The 27,668-nt window shown below is 46.5% G+C and overlaps 2 protein-coding genes across 7 annotated transcripts in view; one reads left to right on the top strand and one right to left on the bottom strand.

The window, feature by feature from the left end:
• ITGB3BP (integrin subunit beta 3 binding protein) overlaps positions 1-22,784 on the top strand; it is a 41,490-nt gene extending 18,706 nt beyond the window's left edge. For 2 of the 5 annotated variants that reach the window (XM_074545637.1, XM_074545639.1), the window contains exon 8: positions 1,586-9,997. In XM_074545637.1, the coding sequence (XP_074401738.1) occupies positions 1,586-1,695 (110 nt within the window). In that variant the 3' untranslated portion in view covers positions 1,696-9,997. Of the gene's footprint in view, positions 1-1,585; positions 9,998-20,196 lie in introns of those variants that run through there. The other 3 variants (XM_074545638.1, XM_074545642.1, XM_074545640.1) reach the window with 3 other exon arrangements.
• On the bottom strand, positions 5,548-26,185 carry ALG6 (ALG6 alpha-1,3-glucosyltransferase). 2 transcript variants are annotated; one of them, XM_074545635.1, is made up of 15 exons: positions 26,051-26,185; positions 22,903-22,997; positions 20,014-20,098; positions 18,060-18,149; positions 17,236-17,324; positions 15,084-15,166; positions 14,413-14,477; positions 12,457-12,642; positions 12,090-12,225; positions 9,047-9,132; positions 8,598-8,682; positions 7,517-7,587; positions 7,213-7,281; positions 6,115-6,313; positions 5,548-5,987 (listed from the first exon to the last, which is right to left on the bottom strand). In XM_074545635.1, the coding sequence occupies exons 2-15, from the start codon at positions 22,982-22,984 to the stop codon at positions 5,793-5,795; spliced, it is 1,521 nt and encodes a 506-aa protein (XP_074401736.1). In that variant the 5' UTR covers positions 22,985-22,997; positions 26,051-26,185; the 3' UTR covers positions 5,548-5,792. The 2 variants fall into 2 exon arrangements, with proteins under 2 accessions (XP_074401736.1, XP_074401737.1); XM_074545636.1 differs by having other exon boundaries at positions 26,139-26,179.
• Between the last annotated feature and the right edge of the window lie 1,483 nt (positions 26,186-27,668).

The raw sequence follows: 27,668 nt of genomic DNA on the forward strand, positions 1-27,668 counted from the left end.
GGGTGATCCAGGGGTGGCTGTGGGTGACTCTGGGATGGCTCTGGGTGATCCAGGGATGGCTGTGAGTGATCCAGGAGTGGCTGTGAGTGATCCAGGGGTGGCTGTGGGTGACTCTGGGATGGCTCTGGGTGATCCAGGAATGGCTGTGAGTGATCCAGGGATGGCTGTGAGTGATCCAGGGGTGGCTGTGGGTGACTCTGGGATGGCTGTGGGTGATCCAGGGATGGCTGTGGGTGATCCAGGAGCGGCTCTGAGTGATCCAGGGGTGGCTGTGGGTGATCCAGGAATGGCTGTGGGTGATCCAGGGATGGCTGTGAGTGATCCAGGGATGGCTGTGAGTGATCCAGGGGTGGCTCTGGGTGATCCAGGGATGGCTGTGGGTGACTCTGGGATGGGTCTGGGTGATCCAGGGATGGCTGTGGGTGATCCAGGAGTGGCTGTGGGTGATCCAGGGATGGCTGTGAGTGATCCAGGGGTGGCTGTGAGTGATCCAGGAGTGGCTGTGGGTGATCCAGGGATGGCTGTGAGTGATCCAGGGATGGCTGTGAGTGATCCAGGGATGGCTGTGGGTGGCTCTGGAGTGGCTCTGGGTGATCCAGGAGTGGCTGTGGGTGATCCAGGAGTGGCTGTGGGTGATCCAGGGACGGCTGTGGGTGATCCAGGGATGGGTCTGGATGATCCAGGGATGGCTGTGGGTGATCCAAAAGTGGCTCTGGGTGATGCAGGGATGGCTGTGACTGATCCAGGGGTGGCTGTGAGTGATCCAGGGATGGCTGTGGGTGATCCAGGAGTGGCTGTGGGTGATCCAGGAGTGGCTGTGGGTGATGCAGGAGTGGCTCTGGGTGACTCTGGGATGGCTCTGGGTGATCCAGGGATGGCTGTGAATGATCCAAGAGTGGCTGTGGGTGATCCAGGGATGGCTGTGAGTGATCCAGGAGTGGCTGTGGGTGATCCAGGAGTGGCTGTGGGTGATCCAGGGGTGGCTGTGGGTGATCCAGGAGTGGCTGTGGGTGATCCAGGGGTGGCTGTGGGTGATCCAGGGATGGCTGTGAGTGATCCAGGAGTGGCTGTGGGTGATCCAGGAGTGGCTGTGGGTGATCCAGGGGTGGCTGTGGGTGATCCAGGGATGGCTGTGGGTGATCCAGGAGTGGCTGTGGGTGATCCAGGGGTGGCTGTGGGTGATCCAGGAGTGGCTGTGGGTGATCCAGGGATGGCTGTGGGTGATCCAGGGGTGGGAGTTCTCCTGCTGCAGTCCCTGATTGGGCTCTGCTGGCACAGCCCTTGAGGATTCTGATTTATTCTTTTATTATTGATAGCAAAAGGCAGCACCAGCTCCTCATCCTGGTAGCACATTCAGTTCTGCTTTGCCATCACTGCCAGTGATGGATCACAGGTGCAGCCACTCAGCAGGACAAGCTCTGAAATCCCTGCTGAGACACCGTGGGTGAAGGAAAAGGGGTGCTGGGTTCTTTAACCACCACAGCAACTCATTTAACTCGTGTGCGAGGCAGGATTTGCACAAATTCTGCCATCACACCACTGTTGTCTATCACACACTACATTTCTGTGTTTTCCTCGTTCACAGAGCACATCCAGGCTGGGAGTGCTGCATTCTTCACCTCATTCCTGGAACGAAGGAAGGAGCCCCTGGGGCTGCTCCCGGCCACACCCAGCCCCAAGGCACAGCCAGAGTGACCAGGACCGAGGTACTCCTTGTGCAGAGAGCTCTGGGATGTCCTGCAGGCTGCCCTCAGGGGGATCAGGTGTTCTCTGCCATGGCATTTGCTCCTGCTTTGTTGAACACTGCAGCAAGGAGCTTCTCCAGAAGCTCTGCTCCCCCAGTGAAACATCCTGTGCTGGTTCTCCTCAACTTGTTGCTGCTTTGGCTCCTTGTCCTTGTTCCTCAGAACATCCCCAAGTGTCCTGCAGCTCCAGGCTGGTGCCCTGCCTTGCCTGAGGCTCAGTGTGTGTTTTACTGGACACCACATCCATAACTCCAAACAGATCCATGCAGGATGATGCTGCTCTCTAATTGCTATTTATTTTAGTCATTCCTCATCTCCCCACAGGCATTATGTGAAAAATGCATTCCACATCAACCCAAACTTCTCCATCTGCTGGACTGGACTTAAAAGGAGCGAAGAGCTGAGTGTAAACCAATCTCCCCAGCAAATCCCAGCTGGGGAGCGCTCGCTGTGCCGGGCAGGTGCACGTCCAGATAACATTTCTGGCATCTATTTCAACTTAACAATGTGCACAAGCAGATAATCTCAATGTAAATAATCCACCCGGGTGCTGTGCAGCCCTGTGCCCTGGGGCTGCTGCTGTGTGCTCTGGGCTCTGGGCTGGGGCAGCTCTGCAGCACCACAATTCATTACTCCCACCCTGGATGGGTTTTAGTTGTTTGCAAACATTTCCCTGGTGCTGCTGCCATGGCTGGGGACAGATCTGTCACCCACACGAGGGTTCCTCTAAAGCCAAGCCCAGCCCCAGGGTGAAAAGGCCTCAGCCTCTGACCCAGCATTAACACAGGGCTCTGGTAACGTTTGCTTTTAGGTCAACATTTGAGTTTAGTTTTGACATTTAATGCTGTTTTATATAAGCCAACCTTTTTTATAAACCAGCTGCTTTTCTCTTTCCTTCTCCTCAGCCTCACCCCTCCAGCCAAGAGAATCCCCTGCCTCTCAAATCCTTGCAATTAGGCTGAAAAAGTGCAGAAAAACTATTTATTCTTATTAAAGTCCAGCATAGACACAAACACTTGAATGTCCTTTCTACCACTGCAAAGTCCTATCCCTCGAATAAACTGATTTTTACAAGTAAAATTCTGAGCACCAGCATGATAAAGATGTTCAGGGTGTGGCTGAGCACACACACACTCAAGTTTGGAGTTTTTAATTAATAAAAACGATTTTGCACTTTGCCTGTGCAGTGTGACTGGGAGGAAGGTTAGGAAGGGTTTAGGGAATTGTGGCAGCTGTTCTCATTTCCTCTGCTCTGCCAGGCTTTCAGCTGGGGGTGGTTGTGTGTGTGAGGTGCCCCAGCCCTGCCTTTGCAGGCTTTGACCCAGCCAGAGCTTCGAAAACCTCTGGAGTTGAAAATGAAATAATTATTTGTGGGATCTCAGCACCTCAGGACTGAGGTGTCACCGAGACCACCCTTGGGGGGCTCAGGAGTCCTGGAATGTTCCAGAAGTGTCTGGTGGCTGGACTTTGATCCTACACAGGAGACGACACCTGTATGAGGACAGGAGGGTTTCACCGGGGTGAATGGTGAAGGGATTGGTTAATTAGAGAGTGAAACACAGGGTTTAGGATTTCTGTACAGGGGGGTTTAGAGAAGTAAGATGGAGGAATTGGGGCGTGTCCTGTCCTTCTTCTTCTTCTTCTTCTCCTCCATCTTCTGTGGTGATGGTGGCACTTTGGGATTGGTCATTACTAAAAGTGCACTGGGCAATAAGGGTGAAAGGTATTGGGGAAAAATGATAAATATTGTACACGTAACTTTGGGTATAAAGATAGGTGACCGCCCGGAGGGAGGGGAGTGTGCTCATGGCTGGCTGCTGAGCAGAGCTCTGTCGGGCCGAGAGAAAATCTTTTAGATAAACAATTAATAAACACCGAGACCGAGAAAAGAACTGAAGCCTCTTCTCGTCCTTTGATACGCGGCTGCCCCAAGGCCACCCCGGGCCTTTCCAGGCCATCCAAACAGCCAAAAACCGGACAATTATTGATCTGAGAAGAGTCTGGAACCAACTGTGCTGGTCTGAATCGAGCTGTTCTGGGCAGCCCTGCAAGAGCAGCATCAAACTGTTCAGGAGCCAAGAGCAGAGCAGCAGCGGGGCACAGCAGAACTGCCCGTGGTGGCAGATGTTACACCGGGCATTTGCAGGGCGATGGGAGCTGCTCAGTGAGGAGCTCAGCCCCTCGGAGCCCTCCGTGCCTCTGAGCTCCTGCTGGACCAGCCTTTGCCTCTGAAGCAGCCTGGATGTGCTCTGTGAACAAGGAAAACACAGAAATGTAGTGTGTGATAGACAACAGTGGTGTGATGCAGAATTTGTGCAAATCCTGCATCGCACACGAGTTAAATGAGTTGCTGTGGTGGTTAAAGAACCCAGCACCCCTTTTCCTTCACCCACGGTGTCTCAGCAGGGATTTCAGAGCTTGTCCTGCTGAGTGGCTGCACCTGTGATCCATCACTGGCAGTGATGGCAAAGCAGAACTGAATGTGCTACCAGGACGAGAAGCTGGTGCTGCCTTTTGCTGTCAATAATAAAGGAATAAATCAGAATCATCAAGGGCTGTGCCAGCAGAGCCCAATCAGGGACTGCAGCAGAGGAACCATTTCCAGTTCCACACAAGGTGGATCGGGTGACTCTCACTTTATCACCCCCCGAGGCCACCTCAAGGACAAAGGAAAGGGATACACCCAAAACTAATGTTTGGCTATGGGAAGGATGGCCTGGGCTAATGGGCCCCTCTGCTCCCATCCGCCCTCGTTCTCCTGTCCCGCGGTCCAGCCCTTCCTTGGGGAAAACACGGTGGGTTTGGGATTTCACAGCCTCTGGACACAAACATTCCCAGTTTGTGTTCCTTTCTTGTCCCCTCAGCCCACACTTGCAGAAAGGCCGTGCTGTGGGCAGAGCTCTTGCATGCCACAGTGAAGAGTCAGACCTAGAAAATCCTGAATCTTTGTGAAAAGATGGAAGTGTTGTTGTTTTCTAAGGAACTGTTAGAGTGTAGGGAAACCGAACCAATGTCCTTCTAGTTCCTACTCCAGAGCCCCTTTTCCATTCCCTCTGAGCTGCCAGGGGGGCAGGGTTGCCTGGGGGTATTTTTTCCACAACAAATAAGCCTGGAAAGAAGTGCACAAATACACTGAGCTTGTGTTCCTGCAGTGCCAGGGCTCAGGACTGGCCCAGCTGGAAGTTCCCAGAACAGCTGATTCACACACTGAGGCCGAGGGCAGTGACAGCCTGGAATGTGACAGGGGAAGCCTTTAAACGAGGGGGGGGCTTCTTTTATATTTATATATAGATACAGGAAAAAAAGGGTAACTGACTCCTAATTAAACTATACAACCCTAAATTGCTTTATGATTTATTTTCTTCCTCCATGCTTTGTTATGTTTATAATTACTCAATCAATTTGTATTTTCTGAATTATTGGCTTTGGAGGCTGAGCTGTGCCCGGGGAGAAATTGCAGAGTTGAGTTCAGTTTACATCTGCAAATTGCTGTGCAGTTTAATAAGGGGTTTGGGTATTTTCAAACTGCACTGCAGCACCTCAGCTTTTACTGCAGTGGAACCAAAAGTTTTGGCTTTTCAGCCCTGTTAAAGAGATCTGCAGCAGTTTTAGAGCCCCCAGCAAAGGGGGACAGTGACTGGTGCCACACACCAGGTTTGTGCCATAAAGCAATTCAGCAGCACAACTTCAGTGCTGAATAAACACAAGTTTACACTTTACCTGCACGATTTCCTTGGGCTTTTTATGCTGGGAAAGGAGAAAACTTCATGCTGCTTTTGCTAATACAGTATTTTAGCATTAATTCAAAATTTGGTCCTTTATTAAGCATTTTAGGTTTACAAATGGTAACAAAAGTATAACACTTCCAAAGAAAACAAATCCCATTCCCAATGCTCTTCAAAATATTTCTCCTTCAAAACAGTCTTTGATTGTTTTGTGTTTAAATAAGCAGAAGGTTTTTCCTGGCTTTCCTTGAGCTGTGTCCATCACCCACAGGCTCCTCTGCAGCGCTCACTGAGCCCCCTCAGCCCTGCAGCTCCAGCTCCATTAACTGATTTTCTTCTGCCCTCTGCTCTTGGAGTCCCAGAGCATCACCACATTGAAGTAGAGCAGGAAGAGCAGGAAGTGCAGGCAGGACACCACGGCCACGGCCAGGGGGAACAGGTCGGGCAGGCGCTGGGGAGGAGGCGCGGCAGCGCTGAGCACCGACAGCGCCCCCATCAGGGCCACCGACAGCAGGAACTGCAACACAACCATGGAGCACCTCAGCTCGGCTGCCACCTCGCTGCTGGTGCTCTGCAGTGGCACTAAAAAGGGACAGTGCTGGCAAAAGCTGCAAGGAAGAGGCAAAGGAATAAAATTTGCTTACCAAGCTCCTGACAATCCTGGGAAAGGATTTAACCCAGGACACATAGCCCTTGAGGGAAAGGGAGAAGGCCTTGAGCTGCAGGTCCTCGGCTGAGGTCTTCTCCAGGATGGAGAAGGAGGCGAGGCACACGGCCAGGAAGGCGGGCGTGGTGACGGCGTAGGGCAGCAGCAGCTCGTCCTTCAGCAGCAGGGGCAGCAGGCTGGGGGGTAAATGAGCTTTGCTTGGTCTTATCCTGTGCCAGCTGTCACAGCTCCAGAGCTCAGTCCCCAAGGGGACTGGGTGCTAGAAGCCAGCTCGCTCTCAGACCAAGGCCGCGGGTCAGCCCCTAGCAAGCAGGGAATATTCAGCTCTCAGTGATCAGGCAGCTCTTGTGATTTCAGCTTTGCTTGCTAGGTGGCTTTTCCCTTGGCCTAAGGCTCCAGCAGAGGGCAGAGAGAGGAGAAGCAGAAGACACTGGCTGTTCCACGAGTATGGCTTTATTGCAGGGGTCTGTGAAGGGTCTCAGCTCTTCTTCTTCCCAGTTAGTAGGGGTACAGTATGCTACTTTTATACCCTTGGCCTGGATCCAATCCTGACCAATGGCAAAGGTGTTAGAGTGACCATAAGTGACCAATGGTAGGGTTTAACACAATATTGCCTTCCATGGCTATAGGGATAAGGTACAAGGCGGATGTCCCTGGAGACAGGAAACTTCTTTGCTGCTGTGTCAGCATTGTATTCTCCAAGGGGCCCTGGCTAAACCTGAGGGGTTTACTACAGGGGGGGACAGCAGGCAGAGGAGGGAACACCAGGAAATAATTCATCCCTTTAGCCCTCACTGGGGCACAACAGGGTTTGCATGCAATCACAGATGGGTTTGGGTTGGAAGAAACCTTAAAGCTCATCTTGTTTCAACCCTGACACCTCCCACTGTGCCAGGCTGCTGCAGCCTGGCCTTGGGCACTGCAGGGATCCAGGATGGGCACCTGTGCCAGGGAACAATTCCCAATCTCCCATCCAGCCCTGCCCTCTGGCACTGGGAGCCATTCCCTGTGTGCTGTCCCTCCATCCCTTGTCCCCAGTGCCTCTCCAGCTCTGTTACCAGTTCTCCCAACTCACCTGAAAGTTGACACAAGTAGAAACCACGTGGCCATGAAGGGGATTTCATTTATGATTAAGCAGACTGGGCTAGAATGAGAGGAAGAAAAAGAGAAATGAACCATTCCCATATCCCACAGCACTGCCAGTCCCTGTGGGTGTCCCCACACCAGCCTGGCTCTGCTCACACACCCTCATTTACAAGTGATGCAGAAAAGCAAAGTGCAGAGTTGTTAAAATCTGATCCATTTCCAAGTGAAAGCAGCACGCAATACGAAGATGAGGAAAAGATGAAATTTTATCCACAGAAAAATTATTTACTTACACTGACACGAGAAGAATAGATTTTTCATGGACTTGGAAGGAGAACAGGAAAAATGACAAGGCACAGCTGACCTTGGGAGAGAGAGCAGAGGTGTCAGCCTGGGACTGCCAAGCAAAGCTCTGCTGTGGTGGCTGCAGGTGCAGGCTGAAACCAGCTGAGTTTTCCAGTTAACTGCTGCATTTCCTGCAGTGCAAACCCCAGAGCAGCTCCTGTGCCATCCTCACAAAGTTCCTTGTTTGGAACTTTATCCAGAATTAGTCACAAAGTCCTTCAGGTAGAGCCTCAGTCTTGCTCAGCTTCCCTGACAAGAGCAAGGAATCACAAAATTCCCACATACAGGCACTGGCAAATCCCACTCCTGGTAAGAATTACCCCCATTTTTGACAGGAAATTTTCTCCTCATCATGACTAACCAACAGAAAAAGTAAACAAATTGTCTTTTTATTTCTCCCACCAAATAAAAACAAGTCAAACCAACCAGTTCTTCAGATAAATGTTAGTTTTAGGTAATGTTGCAATAAAATTAAAAAGAGAAATGATCTTGTAACTCTGAAACTTGGACCCAGCTCCATCTAATTCTGATTTCAAGGAGAACTCAGTTTTTGCACAGGAGTCATGGCAATGTGCTTCAATTCAATGATGTGACTAAGAGAAGGCAAACATTTTGGAAAATGGGATCATTTTATTTTCAAACCACTCATGAGCTCACAATGTCCATTTGGGGAATTTTTAATGGAATTTTGCAGCCAGTGAAGGAAGAAAAACTGGCACTTTGGAAGCCAAACAAAAAGAGGAGAAATCCCAATTCTATGTGAGGTTTAAATGTGTGTGGAATCTTCCAAAGGCTCTTCAGAGGAAGATAATAAAAATACAGAGTTAAAGAAAGAAAACTGAGCTTAAGGAACAAGTCTGGGTTTAAGGGCCAGGTCAGAGCCCTGGATTTGAGACAATAAAACACTTTTTAACCAATTCCTTCAGCATTTGATGGCTCCCACCCTCTGTGCCCTGCACAAGCACTGCTGGCTGCCCTCCAGTGCCCGTGGTGGAGACAGAGCAGGAGCAGAGAACAGCAAACACTCACCAAGGCAAACTTAAACCCTCGCAGGGAAGGCTGGACAGTGAGCTTGATACAGGCAGGGAGCAGGCTCAGGAATGTGACAGCAAAACTAAAGCATTGGGGAAGAAAAACAGTTTTAATACATGAGTGACTGGAGCCATTAACACTTCCCTCTGCAGAGCCAGACCTGAATTCTTCACTGTGCAAGGAGAACTGGGAGCTCTGACTTTTAAGAGTGTTGAAAGATATTTGAATTCTTTGAATTTGAAAAACTTAACTCAGTTTTAACCAGGCAGCTTAAATCACTATATAAACAAGCAGGGAATTTTCTAGTCATAAATATTCTCAGTATTTCTCCAACATGACTTGGCAGAAAAATACAGTATAGGAAAGAATACAATTTAAGAAAATTTACTCCTCTTGCAAAAAATATTGCAGATTAATCCACCTAAGGCACTCCAGTTATGTCTTACCTGAGTTTTAGCTGAGTTCGAGGAGATATTACATTCTTTATCTTTATAAGGACACTTAGACTGCACCAAATATTGGCTACTTTATCCTGGAAGGAAATGAAAAGGCAATCAGTGATAATTATATCTAATTACACTCAGGTTTGTGGGAACAATGGGGCTTGGGAGGTGGGGATTGTTGGGTTTCTGCCATGAGAGTGCAAGGAACACTTGCAGCAGTACATCACATTCCCAGATGTACTGGGGATGATTGTGCTCTTCAAAAATGGAATTTTTCAAGAGACCAAATTAAAAGTGAGAAATAATTCTTCAGCACCAGAGACAACAGCTTAACCCATGGGAGCAGCCATTTTGTGGAGCAAGGCTGTGAGACTGTCCCTGGGTAAACCCTGGCCCGTGTGAATCCTCTGTCCCTCCCTGCCTGCCCTGCTCGCTGCCCGCTAGCACTGACAGAGTTAACCCCAATAAATCAACAACCCTAAAGACATTAGCACTTGTGCTAGGATCACTTTCAAAATTAGATTTGTAACTGCAGCTCTCCTGCTGGTGAAACTCATCCCCAGACAGCTGCAGGAGGGGCACAGCTGTGTGGACACAACTCCCAGCAGCAACTGAGCCCCTGGGTGCCGCTGGCAGCGCCCGGAATCTGCCCTGGCAGCGCCAGCGCCTCCTCACAGCCACCAGCAAATGTTCCCGGGCTGCAGATGGGAGCTGGCACACCCTGGCTGCAAATGGGAGCTGCACACAACCTGTCACACCCCAGGCCAAGTTACTGAGCGCTGCTTACGTGGACAAATTCTCATTTTATCTCCATCAGCATCCAGCAAGTCGCTGCCCTGAGCAGCTCAGAAAATATTTGGGCTAATATTAGACTAAAATCCTCCCGCTCTTTCAGGCTCCTTGCTTATTGTCATTGAAAGATTTTCTTTGGAAACTTAGTACTCAATAAAAGGTGTGCTGAGCAAAATGATTCCTTTATAAATTCCAAATAATTCTCAAGGAAAAGAGTCATTGTGTATTTTGGGGTTGTTTTGGAGAGGTTGTTTGGTGTTTTTTAAATAAGCCAACAGAGAATACACTAAGAACACCTCCACTGCCTTTGGTACATCAGCACTAACTTTTGGGAGGAAAAAGTGTCAGTTGTGATATTATTTACATCTGAAAAAGTTTAAAAGAATAATTAAGATTAATCAAGCTATGTGAGAACTTGCTTTCATTCCTTGTGAGAACCTGGAAATTCAAAGCTTCATTTTCTAGGTTAAGCCTGAAATTGAGAATCTGCTGTAAAAAGTGTAATATTGACTCATGCCCCATTTAAAACAGCAGCAACTCCCTGTGACCTGGGAATCCTTTCCTTTATCCCAAATTTCTGTGGCATTGCCATTTGGACATGGGAATCCTTTCCTTTATCCCAAATTCCTGTGGCATTGCCATTTGGACGTGGGAATCCTTTCTTTTATCCCAAATTCCTGTGGCATTGCCATTTGGACGTGGGAATCCTTTCTTTTATCCCAAATTCCTGTGGCATTGCCATTTGGACGTGGGAATCCTTTCTTTTATCCCAAATTCCTGTGGCATTGCCATTTGGACGTGGGAATCCTTTCTTTTATCCCAAATTCCTGTGGCATTGCCATTTGGACGTGGGAATCCTTTCTTTTATCCCAAATTCCTGTGGCATTGCCATTTGGACGTGGGAATCCTTTCCTTTATCCCAAATTCCTGTGGCATTGCCATTTGGACGTGGGAATCCTTTCCTTTATCCCAAATTCCTGTGGCATTGCCATTTGGACGTGGGAACCCTTTCCTTTATCCCAAATTCCTGTGGCATTGCCATTTGGACGTGGGAACCCTTTCCTTTATCCCAAATTCCTGTGGCATTGCCATTTGGACGTGGGAATCCTTTCCTTTATCCCAAATTCCTGTGGCATTGCCATTTGGACGTGGGAATCCTTTCCTTTATCCCAAATTCCTGTGGCATTGCCATTTGGACGTGGGAACCCTTTCCTTTATCCCAAATTCCTGTGGCATTGCCATTTGGACGTGGGAACCCTTTCCTTTATCCCAAATTCCTGTGGCATTGCCATTTGGACGTGGGAATCCTTTCCTTTATCCCAAATTCCTGTGGCATTGCCATTTGGACGTGGGAATCCTTTCCTTTATCCCAAATTTCTGTGGCATTGCCATTTGTTAATGGGAATCCTTTCCTTTATCCCAAATTTCTGTGGCATTGCCATTTGTTAATGGGAATCCTTTCTTTTATCCCAAATTCCTGTGGCATTGCCATTTGGACATGGGAATCCTTTCCTTTATCCCAAATTCCTGTGGCATGGCCATTTGGACATGGGAATCCTTTCTTTTATCCCAAATTCCTGTGGCATGGCCATTTGGACATGGGAATCCTTTCTTTTATCCCAAATTCCTGTGGCATGGCCATTTGGACATGGGAATCCTTTCTTTTATCCCAAATTCCTGTGGCATGGCCATTCCATAAATGAGGAATTGAGTGACTGGATTAAGGCTCAGCACCTTCAGCATGGGCATGTCCACACCATGAGCAAAACCAAAACCAGAAGTGGCCTAAAACTTTCAGAAAATATGGTGGAAACTGCACAAGGTGAGTCAAAAAGGAAGTTCTAGGCTGTATCTGAAACACCATTAAAAAAGCTATTTTTTAAAAATAATTAATCCCATTGAAAAGAGGGGAGCAGAACCCAAGAGGCCGAAGGCGTTGACTTTCAAGGTTGCATCTTGTGACACTGTCAATTACTATGGAATCTATTTCAATGGAAAAATGTATGGATTGAAGTATGGGTTTGATGATGGGATAAGTGTTGTCTCCTGGTATAATATCCTGGAAGATGCCAGCTGAGCTGGGGTTAAACACTGGATTAAATAACTGGCAAGAAAGGACTGCTGAAGAAGCCATCTCAAGTTACTCGCCCCGCGCTTGTCTCCCCCATGAAATCCTAAAGGTCAGCCTGAAGGTTTCTCCAGGGATCTAAGAATACAGGACAGGGCAGTGGGTGGGAGAAGAAAACATGCATGCCTCAAACAAGCCTCTGTCAATGGGAAAGAGTCTTCTGAGTACTTGCATGATTTGTTCCACGTCGGTGCCGAAGGGGAGCCAGCAGGCAGCGAAGGACACCAGCACTGTCCCTGCCAGTTTGGCCAAGAGCACCAACCTGCAACAACAGCAAAGCACATCAGCACAGCAGGGCTGCCACAAATGCTGCAGGACAGCAGCACCTCACACAGCTCACTCCCACAGAAATGAACCCAGGAATGCCCACAGAAATGAACCCAGCAATGCCCACAGAAATGAACCCAGCAATGCCCACCTGCACACAAGGACAACCCCACTCCCCATGCCAGGTTGATTCCTGGGGAGGATAAAACACTTTAAACCCACTTACCCCTTTCCTTTCAGTCCCTTCTTGAAGCACTTGCCAAGTAAATAGCAAAAAAAGGGCAAGGAATGGTAGAGCTCCATTTGCTTATAATTTAAGGCCAAGCAAAATGCCACAGAGCCCAGGAGGTCCCAGTCATGGGACAAACAAAGGACAGCCCACAGGGCCAAGCCAAGGCTCACTGAGTTGTATATGGTTTTTTATGTCAAGGACAAGATACACATCTCACTTCTGGAAGGCAGCAATTAATGCCCTGGGGGAAAGCAGAAATAGCTTGTAAAATGAGTTTTGCCAAGTTAGCTTTAAGAATGTGTTGCCAGTTGTGACTATGTTGCCCCCAAAATTCCATTGAAAGTGTCATTTTTAGATTTCCAAAGTTTGATTCAGAGCTTGCCCAGGCAAATCTGAGGGCAAATTCTGTGTGTGTTAATTACACATGTAATTACACATGCATCCAACCAAGCCAGCTATGGTGACAGTTCTCTGCAACAAGCAACATTTCCTTCTTGGCATTTACATGAGTAATGATAAAGCTCTCACAAGCTTTCCCTCCCAGCTCCCACAAGACACAGGCAGAATATTCAAATCTGTGCTAAATTATGTATAATTTCCTTCAAGGACTTCTGAAAGGTTTGTGATTCTGTTACACACAGAAGGCACCCTCACCCATGACCAGTACCCTGACTGCTAATTCTGCCCAAACAAAGAGAAATAGTTGCTAAAAACAATGTTACTGCCTTGTGACTTTGAGAAGAGCTTCCCAGGCTCAGATTTTGAAGAGACTAAGCTACACTTACTGTTAAACTGCAACAAAGTTTTGTCATTTTTGTAAACTGTAACAAAAGCTTTGGTTTTTACTTGTTGGAAAAAACAGTAAAGGCAGAATCCCAGACTGGTTTGAATTGGAAGGGATCTTAAAGCCCATGCAGTGCCACCCCTGCCATGGCAGGGACACTGACACTGTCCCAGAAGTGTTCAGCCTGGCCTTGGGCACTGCCAGGGGCAGCCACAGCTCCTCTGGGCACCCTGTGCCAGGGCCTGCCCACCCTCCCAGGGAGGAATTTCTCCCCAATATCCAATCCCAACCCACCCTCTGGCAGTGGGAAGCCATTCCCTCCTGTCCTGTCACTCCATCCCTTGTAAACAGTTCCTTGTATTTCTTGTATTGTCAGAAATGTCACAATATTTTGTTTTCCCTCTGTCAAGCTAAGCAGCTGTGACAACACATCCAGCCTGCCCACGGAGCTCTCAGCCCACTCACATTTCCCACTCCCCATCACCAGGTGCATTTGACACCTCATTGATTTCACATCAGCAAACTCCCACCGAGGCCCTGATGGTGCAGCAGCTCAGGGAAAGCAATCCCTGCCTTGCTGGGGCTGCTCAGAGGGTGGCACTGCCCACAGCACCATGGCAGGGCTGGCATGAACCTGCAGGGAGTTCCTGCCTCAGCAGCTGCTGCACCTCCAGCACGGGGTGAGCTGACAGCACTGGGCTGTCCTGTACAAAACCAGTGTAAAATCAGGATTATTAACAAGGAGCCCCTGTGGAGGTGGCACCAGGCAGCCAGGGCACAAGGGGAGGTTTGACACAGCTCCACCTGCCAAGCTCTGCCAGCCTGGGAATCCAAGGGGACTCCCTGTGCACACCCAAATCACAGCACAGCCCATCACTCTCCTCCCTGTCACAGCCCCACTGATGCTGCTGCACTCAATGACTGACAGGGAGATCAGCTGGAGGCATGGCAAGAATGATATTCATGCTGGGATTGATTTGTGCCAATAGCAATCATTTTTATCTCCAATATGTTTCAGACTTGCAGCATCCTTTGATATCTGTGTTTGGGGTGGGCAGAACCCCCCAGATGGCTCTGTACACCACAGCCACCCCCTGCTCAGCTACCAAGTGCTAAGGAGCAGTAATTCCATAATCAGAACTCATTTCCATGCAGAACAAGGATACTGGAAGTGCCCATGGTCAATAAGGATGAGGCCTGGGTAAAGCAGGATGCAGAGAGCACTGGAAACCTGGCAAGAAGGATCAAAAAGGAGAGGGGAAAAAGAATTAGTCCAAAATTAGACATTAGACAGAGGAACTACTTCACCTGCAGTACAAAAATGTGCCCCTCCATGGTGCATCCTATAGGTGGGAATCTTAGTCTCTACAAGTCATCATTTGCCATTAATAAAAAAGGATAAAGATTTGCCATAAATTAGAAAATATTGAATATTGCCTGCCCTTTACTACAGCTCAAAGATCACCTACACCTATGTTAAACCACTCCAAAATCAGGAGATTTGTTATTCCAAATTCTACTGTAAGGAGTGTTCAAGACAAAGCACAAATCCCCCCCTCCCACACCACAAATATTTTTTGGGGTTTTCTTTTACTACTCAAGTAATACATTAATGGAAAATCTTGTAATTAAAAGCATTAAAATAACTGCTGTAAGATTTTAAAAATACTTTTAAAATGTGTTAAAGTGAAAAGCTTATAATATAAGCTATAGTGGTTGCCATCAGTTTTACAGGGAAGCCATCAAGGTGTTCTAGGTGTTAATTAAGTCTGTGTTACACTTCTACTCTGTTCTAACAGTGTTTGCTTTGGTTAATTTACACACACCAGGTACTTGCCTTTTTTTTAGCAGATGTTTCTTTCAATGAAAAACAATATAAAATAACTGCAGGGATATAAACCAGCAGATCAGCAACAAACACTGAAAAATAAAGATTAACTTTCCATTAGAATCCTCTCACAAGGAGGAGGCAAGGAAAACAAACATCAAAATATCAGAAATAAACTGGGCAGTTCCACTTCAAAGGACAAAAAGAACCAGGTCTACAGAATTTGATCTTGTGAATGTTTCTCAGGCTCATTTCTGATGTCCCCAAGCTGCTGCTGCCACGTGTTCAGCTGTCCTGGCTGCTGGCACAGCCTCAGTCACTCTCTAGTTCCTGGCATGCCACAGGCAGGGCAGGCATTCGGGAATGGCCCCGAGGAACCAGCGCTGCTGGACCCAGCCTGGGGGCAGCACTGAGAGCCTGGGCCATGGAGAAACCCCAGATTATCCCAGGCTCTGTGGGAATGACCAGTGGTGGGGATAAAGGCACTGAGAGCAGGGATTTGGCTTTCAGCACCTGCCCACAGCAGGCATTTGTGAGAGGGGACAGAAACAGAGCCAGCAGGGTCCCCTGCCCAGGGTGTGCCCAGCAGGTGAATTCTCCAGCCTGCAGCAGGGTCTGAGCTGGCCCTGGCAATGCCTGGGGATATTGGCTGCTCTAACTCCTCATTTTAAGGAGCTGCAGCTCAGTGTAGCTGAGTGGATCAAAGCTGCCAACTCCATTATTATGTAACACCTCTGATCCCAACTCTGGCACACTCAGGGTTTGGATATCCCAGGAAAAAAAGTTCCTATATTCTCATTTTTGTCCAACAGGATGATCTGAAGTCACTACACAGAGCCATCTGCAGAGTTCACATGTATTTACAGAACACAACTGCATTAATTTTCTCTTTTGTCAGATTAGTCTGTTCCCCAATAGCGAGCCAGGAAAAACTAGACCACACTGCACATTTGCTGAAAGTGGTTTGTGGAAATCATCTGAGGTTTTTAGGACAACTCAAACCTCAGATGATTTCCACAAACCACTTTCAGCAAATGTGCAGTCACTCCAAGGAGATGTTTAAACATTTCAGTTACCCAGGGGTGAATGGTTTTGCCAGCTTAAGCTACAACTAAACAAATATAACCAAGGTGTTAGCAAAACAAACACACTGAAGCTTAAAATAAAGCTGCCATTGACTACCCTGAATTATTTTAATGCACTCCTCTAATGGCCCCTGTTAAAAAGTGTTTATCAGCTCTCCAGATCCATCAGTGCTGTGTCAAGTGAGTTGATTTCAAAATTAATAAAGACCATTTCAAGGGTAATTAAATACTAGTGATTTTTATTTTTTTTCAATTTAATCAATTACCAGAGAGCAGACTGAGAGGTTTGTGAGGTACAGAAAAGCTATTGATGAACAACAAATTCTGCTGTTGCAATCAAAAAAGCATTTTGTGTTAGAAAATGCAAAAGACATTTCAAATGAAAAAATAGTAACAAGAAACAAGAGTTCACTGGCCACATTGTTTCTGTCCTGCTGCTGCAGCTACTAAATTATGGTACAAATCTCCTTCTGCATTTGTTTGCAGTTCAAAATAATCAAATGGTGGAAGCCAAATCTAGAATACAAGTAGTAAAATAAAATTGTACTTTTTATAAAATTTGATATAAAAATAATACAAAATATAAAATAATTTGATATTATTTTGCTCATAGTAATAATATCAAATATCTCTGCCTTTGAGATCAGCTCCTAATGAAGATCTCTGATACCTCCAGAGATGAAGTCAGGAAAAGCCAGGCTATATGTAAAATAATTTTACAATAAAAATCAAGTTAAGCTAAAAATAAAAGACTATTTATCAGAATAGAAGGGAAAACAAGAATGTTTTCAAAATTAAAAAGTGGGTCTGTGCTACAAAGAGTAGTTGTGTTTTAGAGTTTTTAATTAATTAATTGGGTTGAAAACTTGTTTCTATATTTTATATTAATCTGCTCCACAAATGATGGCAGAAGAGGAAATAATGCAGGAATTTGGCTCAGAAATGGACCTGCAAATGGACCCAATTGAAAACCTGAGAATAAACCAGTAAAGAGAGAGAAGCTGCAAATTAAACATGCTGAATTAGTAAGCAAGACAAATGTGCAGGATGATGCCAAGGAAATAAAATCTCCCTACCTGTTGTACGCATAAATAACTTATGGGGCTGGCTCTCATAGCCCCGAGACGTGTGCAGAGCAACCCAATCAGGATTTATTAACTTTGCACTGTAAAACAAAGTACAGACACATCAAAATGCAGACAGTTCTCATTTCCCTTTACACTCCTTGCAGCAATAAAGATGACACAGACAGGAGCAGATTCCAAGAATTAAGATGAATGAGAAGAAATATTTCAGGGAGCAATAGTGATCAATGAAAGCTTTCCTCACCACTAGATCAGTTTACACTATAGACTGTTCCACAATTAAAAAAAATAACCTTTGGAAACAGTAAAAATGGAATACAATATTTATTAGGACAAGATAACCACCTCCAGTCTGGTTCCAGGGACTTTAAAAAAAAACAATTGTAAATACCTTTCATGCTTAAGTATTAAATATAAACCATTTACAGTTCACATAGATGCCCCACATAGCTGTGCCTGTGCACTTTAACCTACATTCTTATTCCATAAGTCTCATTCCAACAGCAGCAAAGCCCTTGTGGAAAAAGTATTCCAATAACAGAATTCTATTTACATGATATGCACTCATCAAATGTCACTTGGGCTCTGCACACACGAGAGCTTTCCCAGGCAATGCCCCCTGTTCCTGCAGCACTTTCCCCTGGGCATCCCACATCAGCAGTGGCTGGTGGGGAAAGCTGAATATCCAGAGAGAAAAATGTAAAACACAGGATTTCAAACACTGAACTTACATGTAGGCACACACAAAACTGTGGGGAAAGCTGAATATCCAGAGAGAAAAATGTAAAACACAGGATTTCAAACACTGAACTTACATGTAGGCACACACAAAACTGTGATAGGCAGTGAGAGGTGGGTAATCCAGGCCCCAGTACAGCAGGTTGTTGTCACTTGTATTGAAGTACCTAAAATAAATAAAATTCAATTTAAAGACTGCATTTCCAGCTTGGTTTTATCCAAGGAAAAGACTGAATGTTAAATGTATTCCAGATCCAAAATAGAGGGTGGCAACATCTATACCTGCCTAATTTTACTGCACATTAAGTAAGTCTCGAGCAACAAAATAACAGCAAAATTGTGGTTGAAAGAAAAGCTGCTAAAGTCACTTCAATGGAGAGAAAAACTCCTGATTCTACCTCTAAAACAAGGTGGACCATGAGAAAGGAAGGAAAAGGATTTTCCCATCTGGGATTATGTGGTGTGAGGATTTCTGTGGCAGCATCAAAGGGAAATCAGCTCTCCCAAATGGGATCAGAGGGGTTTGTCCAAGGAGTCCCAGCTCCTTCCCACCTGGCACAGAAACACTGCCTTGCCTGCTCCCACTGCCACGGGGCAGCCTCCTGGCTCTTCCACTTCCTCTCCTCAAATGCAGCCCATTTTTGACATTTATAATGGTAAATGATATTTCTTGAATTCTTTATGAGCTGCCTGAAGTGTCTTCTGAACAGATGATAAATCACATTTCTTTGAGTTGCATCTCTGCCTCTTATCCTACAATTCAAGATTGCTCCTGCCAAGGCAGAGCAGATTCTTCATGCACAATGTCACAGTTTGCAACTTTCAGGGCACTTGCCAGTTTTGGGGGCTTCTTTTTTTATTTTACCTTCCATAAAGTTTTCAATTAAAAAAAAATAAAAACAACCCTTATATATCCAGTGGTATTTAGTAAGGAAGCTTTCAGAGTTTTAATTAACAGTAGGAAAAAAAAAAAATAACCTTTATGTATCCAGTAATATTTAGTCAGGAAGCTTTCAGAGTTTTAATTAACAGTAGAATTTTAAAAAAAGAAAAACAATTCTTATGTATCCAGTAATATTAAGTAATATTAATTAATACCAGTAATATTAATTAAGAGTAGAATAAAAAAGGATGTTTCTAAAGGACTTCACAAAATAATATAAACCAGGGATATTTAAATCCTAGAATGCAATCCCTTGCACATCAGCCAAGATGTGCTGTTCCAAACACCCACTTTGCTCTATTAGAGATTCAATTCCCACAGCAGACCCAACCCAAAAACCCTTCAATTATCAATATAAAACTACATCAATTACAGAACCAGAGAGCAAACAGAAGCCCAGGGTGCCCACCTGGCAGCCCCTCAGCCACAGCCAGCCTGCAGCAGGGTCTGAGCTGGCCCTGGCAATGCCTGGGGATATTGGCTGCTCTAACTCCTCATTTTAAGGAGCTGCAGCTCAGTGTAGCAGAGTGGATCAAAGCTGCCAACTCCATTATTATGTAACACCTCTGATCCCAACTCTGGCACACTCAGGGTTTGGATATCCCAGGAAAAAAAGTTCCTATATTCTCATTTTTGTCCAACAGGATGATCTGAAGTCACTACACAGAGCCATCTGCAGAGCTCACATGTATTTACAGAACACAACTGCATTAATTTGCTCTTTTGTCAGATTTGTCTGTTCCCCAACAGACAGCCAGGGAAAAACTACACCACACACCCAAAACACCCCTGTCCTTGCTGGAAGATGAGCTGGAATTCCAACATAATCCAATTTGAGTTGTAGCACATATATGGACTAAATTTTTACTCTAAAGAATATTAGGAATAATGCAAAAAAAAAATAAAATATTTAGCTTCCTCCTCCTCCTGTTTTATGTGATCTGCACAAACGAAGCTCGCTACACTTAAATCTAGGATCCAGAATTCCCACACTGAAGAATCCCATGGATCATGGAAGCAAACAATGAACTCAGAGATGTCAAACCCAAGCAGGATTTCCTCTGTTCTCCTGTGCAAGCAGCACCTACCACTGCCTGATGGGTAGGTTGTAGGTGATCTCCTGCCAGTGCCTCTGAGCCTCGTAGTCTCCATACATGGGTGGTTTTCCTGCCCCTAAAAGGAGAGGACACAGCATTCAGGACATTCTTTGGTTTATAGATTGCTTACCCCCAGTTATGGATTGCATATTAATTACTCATTTTATTCTCCAGCCCTCTGTATTGAGAGCAAATAGAGACCTCATCATGCAGTCGAACAGAGAGAAAAAAAAAAAAGATGTGTGTTCTTTTGGCTTTCTGGAGATTTCTGCAATGAGCATTTATCAAGATACTCTGCTGTGAAGAACTGCTTCCTCATCTGACAAAAAAAATCATTTCCAAGTGCAGATGAAAAATGTGGTACTTTCCCTGAACTAGGAAAATGCACATAATGGACATGTTACAGTGATCCTTGGTGTGTGATAATTGTCAATATTCTCACTTGTTTCAGCCATGCCACGGTACCTGACTATTCATATCATTATAATACTATTATTTGCTATTTTCATGGAAAAGAAAGATTCATCATTGCAAATACTTCAGATGTCAAATACTCCTCTTGATGGAAGCCTAACTGTGATAATGGCAGCAAAACATCTTCCCAGAGTTTATTTACTTCTATTAAGCTGCTCATTGAGAACAGAAACCAGACTGATTGTGCTCCCACTGAAATATTGACACGAGCCAGACAGAGATTTAAGAGGTTCTTTAAAATATAGGAAAGCCATCTGTGGTTTCACCATGATCTATGTTTGTGGGAATCCCACCAGCTCAGCAATGTGCAATTTATTCCCAGAAAGTGCAAAGGACCTCTTATCTCTGCTAATTCCTTCCTTGGGGTGGAGAAAGCAGATTGTCTCCACTCTCACACATTCAGATTAAAGTTTCCCAAATAACTGAGGTCACTGGAGTTTCATCAGTGTCAATTCTGTAGCTCTAAGTCCAGTGGAACAAAGAATCTGCCACTGGATTACTGAAATACAAAATAAATATTTGAATCACTGAAATACAAAATAGACATCACCCAAATTTTAGAGCGTTTGTGTGTGTATCAATTTCTCAGTCTTGAGGGAAAAAAGGGATGAAAATAATTAATTGGCTTCAGAATGATCAAAAGATCTTAATCCAAAGGTTATTAAAAGCCAGCTACTAATCAGTTAGTTTGACAATGCACATTTAGCTTCCATCTACAGAAAGCAGCAAGTACACAGACAAACCTAGTTAAAATTAATAAAACTGGAATATTTTATTTTAAAAGGCTCACAAATACCTTAAAAGTAGTGATCTTATTCAGTTGTATTGTTAACCTGGGAACAGAATTTTAAGTGTTTGAAGCTGTCTCTCAATACCTGTATTTAGCAGGAGTTTGGACATGCATTAAAAAATCAGGCATTAACCTATGAAACCAAATTTTTCCTCAGTAATTCCCCAAGACCAGGCCATCACTAATGGTAATTTCTCAAAACCAGGTATTAGTTTTTGTTTCTTCATTGAATTCCAGAGGCAGATCCAAAAGCAATGATGGCAAGGAACAGGGTGGGAATGAGACAGAGATCCAGGAGTGCACAGTAAAGGAGGGTGGAATTAAAAGTTTATCACATCTGCAGGAAGACAAAGAGGAAAAAAATAATCCCAGTGGATTTATGTGCTTGGCAGCTCTAACACTGGGGTTTGCCTTTTTACAGCCAGCCAATGCTCAAAGTCAAGCTTTAATAATTGGCTGGAATGGATCAGATTCAGCTTTTCCTACTCCAAAAGCAGTTATATCAGCACTGGGAGGAAATAAGATTTAAAAATTGTTATTTTAGCTCAGGCTTTATTTTAGACTCTCTTCCACAATCTTGATTGGGATGAAATTAAATCAACTTACAAAAATCTAGTTAGCAACGGAATCCTAAATAAATCCTCTTGCACTGCAAGAGAAATTCAGTGTGTGCCTGAAGCCAGGGTGTTTCCTGCCTAGAAATGGGTAAAAACCTCAGTCACCCACAGACCTCTCAGAAATGTCACTGTGAGAAAGCAAACTCAAACCAAAACAATTGGAAATGCAGCTCAGCTTCAAGCAAATTCTTCAAATAAATGAAGCTCAGAATTACCAGTTAAAAATCACCAGAATGCTCCTGAGCAGCTCAGGGGATGGGGCTCCCATTGCCTCAAAAATCCAGAGTAGAATCTGACTTGTGATTCTTTGGGCTGATGAGGATTGAAAGTATTGGTTCATTTTTTTAATCTTTTTTTAAACAAGCCTTGTGCAAGTGTGGGAATGGAACTGGGAGGCTTGGAAAGGAACTTGCTAATTCTTTGCAAGCCTTCTGACACGAGGAGGAGAAAAACTCATCCATTACCAGAATGCAGCTCTGGCTCCTGCTGTAAACAAGCTTAAGGAGGTACAGCCACAAGGCAGAGTCATTGCTCACTCCATGTCACCTCTGCACTGTCTTCATTAGCAGCAGCATTAGCTACATGTAAGCTAAAGAAAAATATAAATAATAAGGTCATATCTGCTACAGAATTTAAAAGACAATATGAGGCAAAAAGTGGACTGCAATATTCTGCAAATAAAGGCATAGGGGAAAACAGGCAGATATTGATCCTAAAGCATTAATGATCATAAGCACTATGCAAAAAAAAAGTTAAGGTTGGTTTTTCCAGGGTTCTGCTCCAAACTGTGATGTTAATCATGGCACACTTCAAGAAATAAGAAAAAGGAATTCTTGGGGAAATTAAGAATAACAACAATTGAAATAACACATTGCTTCCTATGTATGATTTTACATAAACACCAGTAAATTAAATAACAATAAAGACCATTCATTTCCATTTGTGCCAAGCCCATGCCCCCTCTCCCTGGGGCTGCTGCAGCCTGGGCAGTGCCCTTACCTGAGTAGGAGCCCAGGGACACGGCCCAGCGCACGGTGAGCGCCAGCAGCACCGTCAGCGTCATCAGGCTCCACTTCTCCATGGCTGCCACGCTCCTGGGGACACAGAGTGTCACTGGCATGGCACTGCCAGCTCCTGTGCCAGCCTTCCCTGCATTAACAACTCACTGCATTATAAACCTGGGGACACAGAGTGTCACTGTCACTGCACTGCCAGCTCCTGTGCCAGCCTGCCCTGCTGAACATTAACAACTCACTGCATTATAAACCTGGGACACAGAGTGTCACTGGCACTGCACTGCCAGCTCCTGTGCCAGCATTCCCTGCATTAACAACTCACTGCATTATAAACCTGGGACACAGAGCGTCACTGGCATGGCACTGCCAGCTCCTGTGCCCACCTGCCCTGCTGAACATTAACAACTCACTGCATTACAAATCTGGGAACACAGAGTGTCACTGGCACTGCACTGCCAGCTCCTGTGCCCACCTGCCCTGCTGAACATTAACAACTCACTGCATTATAAACCTGGGACACAGAGTGCCACTGTCACTGCACTGCCAGCTCCTGTGCCAGCCTTCCCTGCTGAACATTAACAACTCACTGCATTATAAACCTGGGACACAGACTGTCACTGGCACTGCACTGCCAGCTCCTGTGCCCACCTTCCTTACATTAACAACTCACTGCATTACAAACCTGGGACACAGCAGGGTCACTGTCACTGCACTGCCAGCTCCTGTGCCCAACCTGCCCTGCTGAACAGCCCCCACATTAACAACTCACTGCATTATAAACCTAGGACACAGCAGGGTCACTGGCACTGCACTGCCAGCTCCTGTGCCCACCTGCCCTGCTGAACATTAACAACTCACTGCATTACAAACCTGGGACACAGAGTGTCACTGGCACTGCACTGCCAGCTCCTGTGCCAGCCTGCCCTGCTGAACATTAACAACTCACTGCATTACAAACCTGGGACACAGAGTGCCACAGCCATGGCACAGCCAGCTCCTGTGCCCAGCATTCCCTACATTAACAACTCACTGGATTATTCACAAGCACAGGGGTTGAAAAGTGAGGCAGTGCCCCAGTGTTACATTAATGTCACTTCTTTCCTCAGCTAAGAGCGCCACAGACAGATTATGCAAAGTGCACACCTGGTTTATTTTAAACACTGCACTGCTGGTTTATTTTAAACAAAACAAAAAGTTATTTAAAAGTTAATTGGTGTCAGGAGACATTGCTCTCCATCCTTCCACCCCCAAAAAGCAACAGGGCTGATGGCCCAACAAGCTCATTTCATCACACTAAGGATCCTGTAAAAGTAAGAAATATTGCCAGGTCTGTCACATTGAAGGATGTGTGAAACTCAGAAACCAAAAAACAGGAAAATTATTATGTTGCCCTACACAAAAAAAATCTAAACTAACTATAAAATATGCAAACTTTGACCCAAAGAATCAGAAAAAATTTAGTCTGAACTAGGAAAAAAGTGAGGAAGAAACTACTCCAGTCTTGAAGGGTACAGCTGCCACAGACGTTCCTTGCAGAAAAGGCATCTTTTGATTGAAGTGAGTTTAACACACTTGTTACTGATGAAAACCAAAAATCCCATACAGCAGAAGCACTGAGCTGCTGTTTTAGTTACACACAAGCAACATCTAAGGCATGTTTAGGTTATTCTTCTCCAACTCCACCCATGTTTAACTTCTATTCAAAGAAAGGTGTGACCCAACACCACCACCAAGGGGAAAAAATAAGTTAATTAATAATATAAATCTGTGGCAGCAGATCTCCATCTACAGGTAGGAAGGTGAACATTGATATTTGCATGTTTTCACCTGTGCCTAAGCCACAGGGGAGGCACTTTTATCTAAAGAAAAGATACATCAGTTCTTGGTATCCTGTGGGTAACAATGTTAGGAATCATTTTTAGGGGATGATAAAGCCAGTTTGGTCAATCCCAAACTTTTCACCTTCCCCTGGACGTGCAACTCCTGATCAGGTAGATCTCAAGATCCCGCCTGTAAGTATGAGGTGAAAATCACAGCTAAAAAAACCCAAAAAAAAAAAAACTGCTATCCTTCCACACTGCCTGCAATGAAGATTCAGATACTAACACCAGTACAAACACCCAGCCCTGGCCCAGGGAAGCTGACAGAACTTAGCCATAGAAGCATGGGCCTGAATAGGACTTCTTTTAAAAGAGGTGTTAGCACACATTTCAGCAGCTGAAAAACGCACACACTGAATGAAGGACATAATCTGTTACAGCAATACCTGTCCACAAGCCTGCTGTTTCCCTAATCCCTGTCAGGAGATGCCTTTATTCCTCCTCTCACCCCTCTGCTCTGCCCGGCCTCCTCAGAGCCCCCAGAGGCTCGCACCGGGCCGAGCTGCGAGCCCACCCGAGCTGGCCCGGTCACCAGCGGACCCTGCTGCCTCTCAGCGCCCTCAGAATCACCGACCCGCTCTCCCTCACTCCACTCAGCCTTTCAGGCCCCTCAGAATCACCGACCCGCTCTCCCTCACCCCCCTCAGCCTTTCAGCGCCCCCAGAATCCCCGACCCGCTCTCCCTCACCCCCCTCAGCCTCTCAGCGCCCCCAGAATCCCCGACCCGCTCTCCCTCACCCCCCTCAGCCTTTCAGCGCCCCCAGAATCCCCGACCCGCTCTCCCTCACCCCCCTCAGCCTCTCAGCGCCCCCAGAATCCCCGACCCGCTCTCCCTCACCCCCCTCAGCCTTTCAGAATCCTCGACCCTCTCTTTCTCACCCCCTTATGCCTTTCACCCCCCTCAGAATCCTCGACCCGCTCTCCTTCACCCGCCAGAGCCTCGCAGCCCCCTCAGAATCCTCGACCCTCTCTTCCTCACCCCACTCAGCCTTTCAACCCTCTGAGTCTCCTCGACTCGCTCTCCCTCACCCCTCTCAGCCTTTCAGCCCCCTCAGACCAATAAGTCCTCAGCGCCCCTAGCCGGCTCACCCCGCAGCCCCCTCATCCCCTTGGCCGCCCTCAGCCTCGTCACTCCAAAGCCCCGTCACTCTCTCAGTCCCCCCGACCGCCGTCACCCTCGCTATCCCACAGCCCCCTGACCGCCCACAGCCCCCTGACCGCCCTCAGCCCCGTCAGGCACAGCCCCCTCACCTCCCCTCCCGGCTCAGCCCCCGCTGTCTCTCTCAGCCCCGGCTCCGTCCCGCGCTCCCCTCAGCCGGTGCCGCTCGCGGGCTCTCACCGGGCTCGGGCCGGCGCGCGCGCTTCCGCCTGCGCGGCGCCTTCCGGGGGCGGGCTCTGCGCATGCGCAGGGCGGGAACAGGGAGCGCCTCAGGGGCCCTCCGCCATGGCCGGGGCCGGGCTGGGAGCGCTGCGGGCTGCGCCGGCAGGAGGGAACGCTCCAGGGGGATCTCAGAGCTCGGTCCGGTGCCTGACGGGGCTCCGGGAGAGCTGGAGAGGGACTCTGGACAAGTGGCAATGGAAGGGGGAATGGTTCCCACTGTCGGAGGGCAGGGATGGATGGGATATTGGGGAGGAATTCCTGGCCCTGGCACAGGTGCCCAGAGAAGCTGCGGCTGTCCCTGGAAGTGTCCACGACCAGACTGGACGGGGTGTGGAACAACCTGGGGTAGAGGAATGTATTGCTAACATTGCCCTGAGGAGAGCCATGGCAGGGCTGGCACTGGATGGACTTTAAAGTCTTTTCAACCTGAACCAGTCTGGGATTCGTGTTTTTCTGGGGAGCAGACCCTCAGCCCTTACAACTTGGAGACGATATCTGGGAGCAAAGCGCAAAATCCCAGGTTGGATCAGGCTGGAATACACAGTGAGATCATCTGGTGCCACCTCTGCTCAGGCAGGGCCATCCCTTGAAGCTGTCAGCACGCAGCCAGGAAGATTCTGGAATCTCTCAGTGATGCACCACAGGCCTCACTTTTAGACCTTTCAATCTTGCCCCTTTTCATTCTTTCAACGAAGTACAGTGCGTAACAAAAATCAGAGAATCACAGGATGGCCTGGGTTGAAGGAGACCTCAAAGATCATTCCATTCCATCCTCTGCCATGGGCAGGAGCACCTTCCACTATCCCAGGCTGCTCCAAACTCTGTCCAACCTGGTCTTTTATTCTGGTTGTGTGTCTGACTGAGGTCAGGATATGAAACTGAACAGAAAACTGATTATTCCATTAACCAACAGCAGGTACTGAGGGTTTCATGGCCACACCTGCCAGGTGAGCTGACAGCAATGCTCTCCTTGGGCTGGAGTCCCAGGGCTGATAATTGTGATGGATTTAAACACAGCTGCTACAAAAAACAAATCTGGTCAAGAAATGTCTGACCACTTACAATAGAAACGTTAAAGTAAACAGAGATTACTGCAAATTAAATTGGTTTGTAATTTTTTTTTCAGATGTGCAGATTATTTTTAAAACATGTAAGCACTATAAATATAATATTTTGTAACACCAGAGATACATCAAGGAAGAAAAGCTATTTCTAATGCAGGATGCTGATTTCCACTATCCCAACCGTTTTTGTGTACAAATTCTTTGGACATCCTGGTCCCTCTTACACTGCCATAATTTCAGCCTCTTGTGCTGTTGCCTCACGTGGGATGGTGTGAAGAGACTGAAATCTCTCTTAAACAGATAAAGGTAAAAGTCACACCTGTCTGCTGGCTTGCCAAGGTGTTTGGAGCCTTAATCCTGTGGAAAATGGCAGATTATGCCCATCAAATTTTACACAGTTTGCCTAATCTGATACACTTAATAA

This window comes from Zonotrichia albicollis, chromosome 8 (assembly GCF_047830755.1).
Source record: "Zonotrichia albicollis isolate bZonAlb1 chromosome 8, bZonAlb1.hap1, whole genome shotgun sequence".
Classification (NCBI taxonomy): domain Eukaryota; kingdom Metazoa; phylum Chordata; class Aves; order Passeriformes; family Passerellidae; genus Zonotrichia; species Zonotrichia albicollis.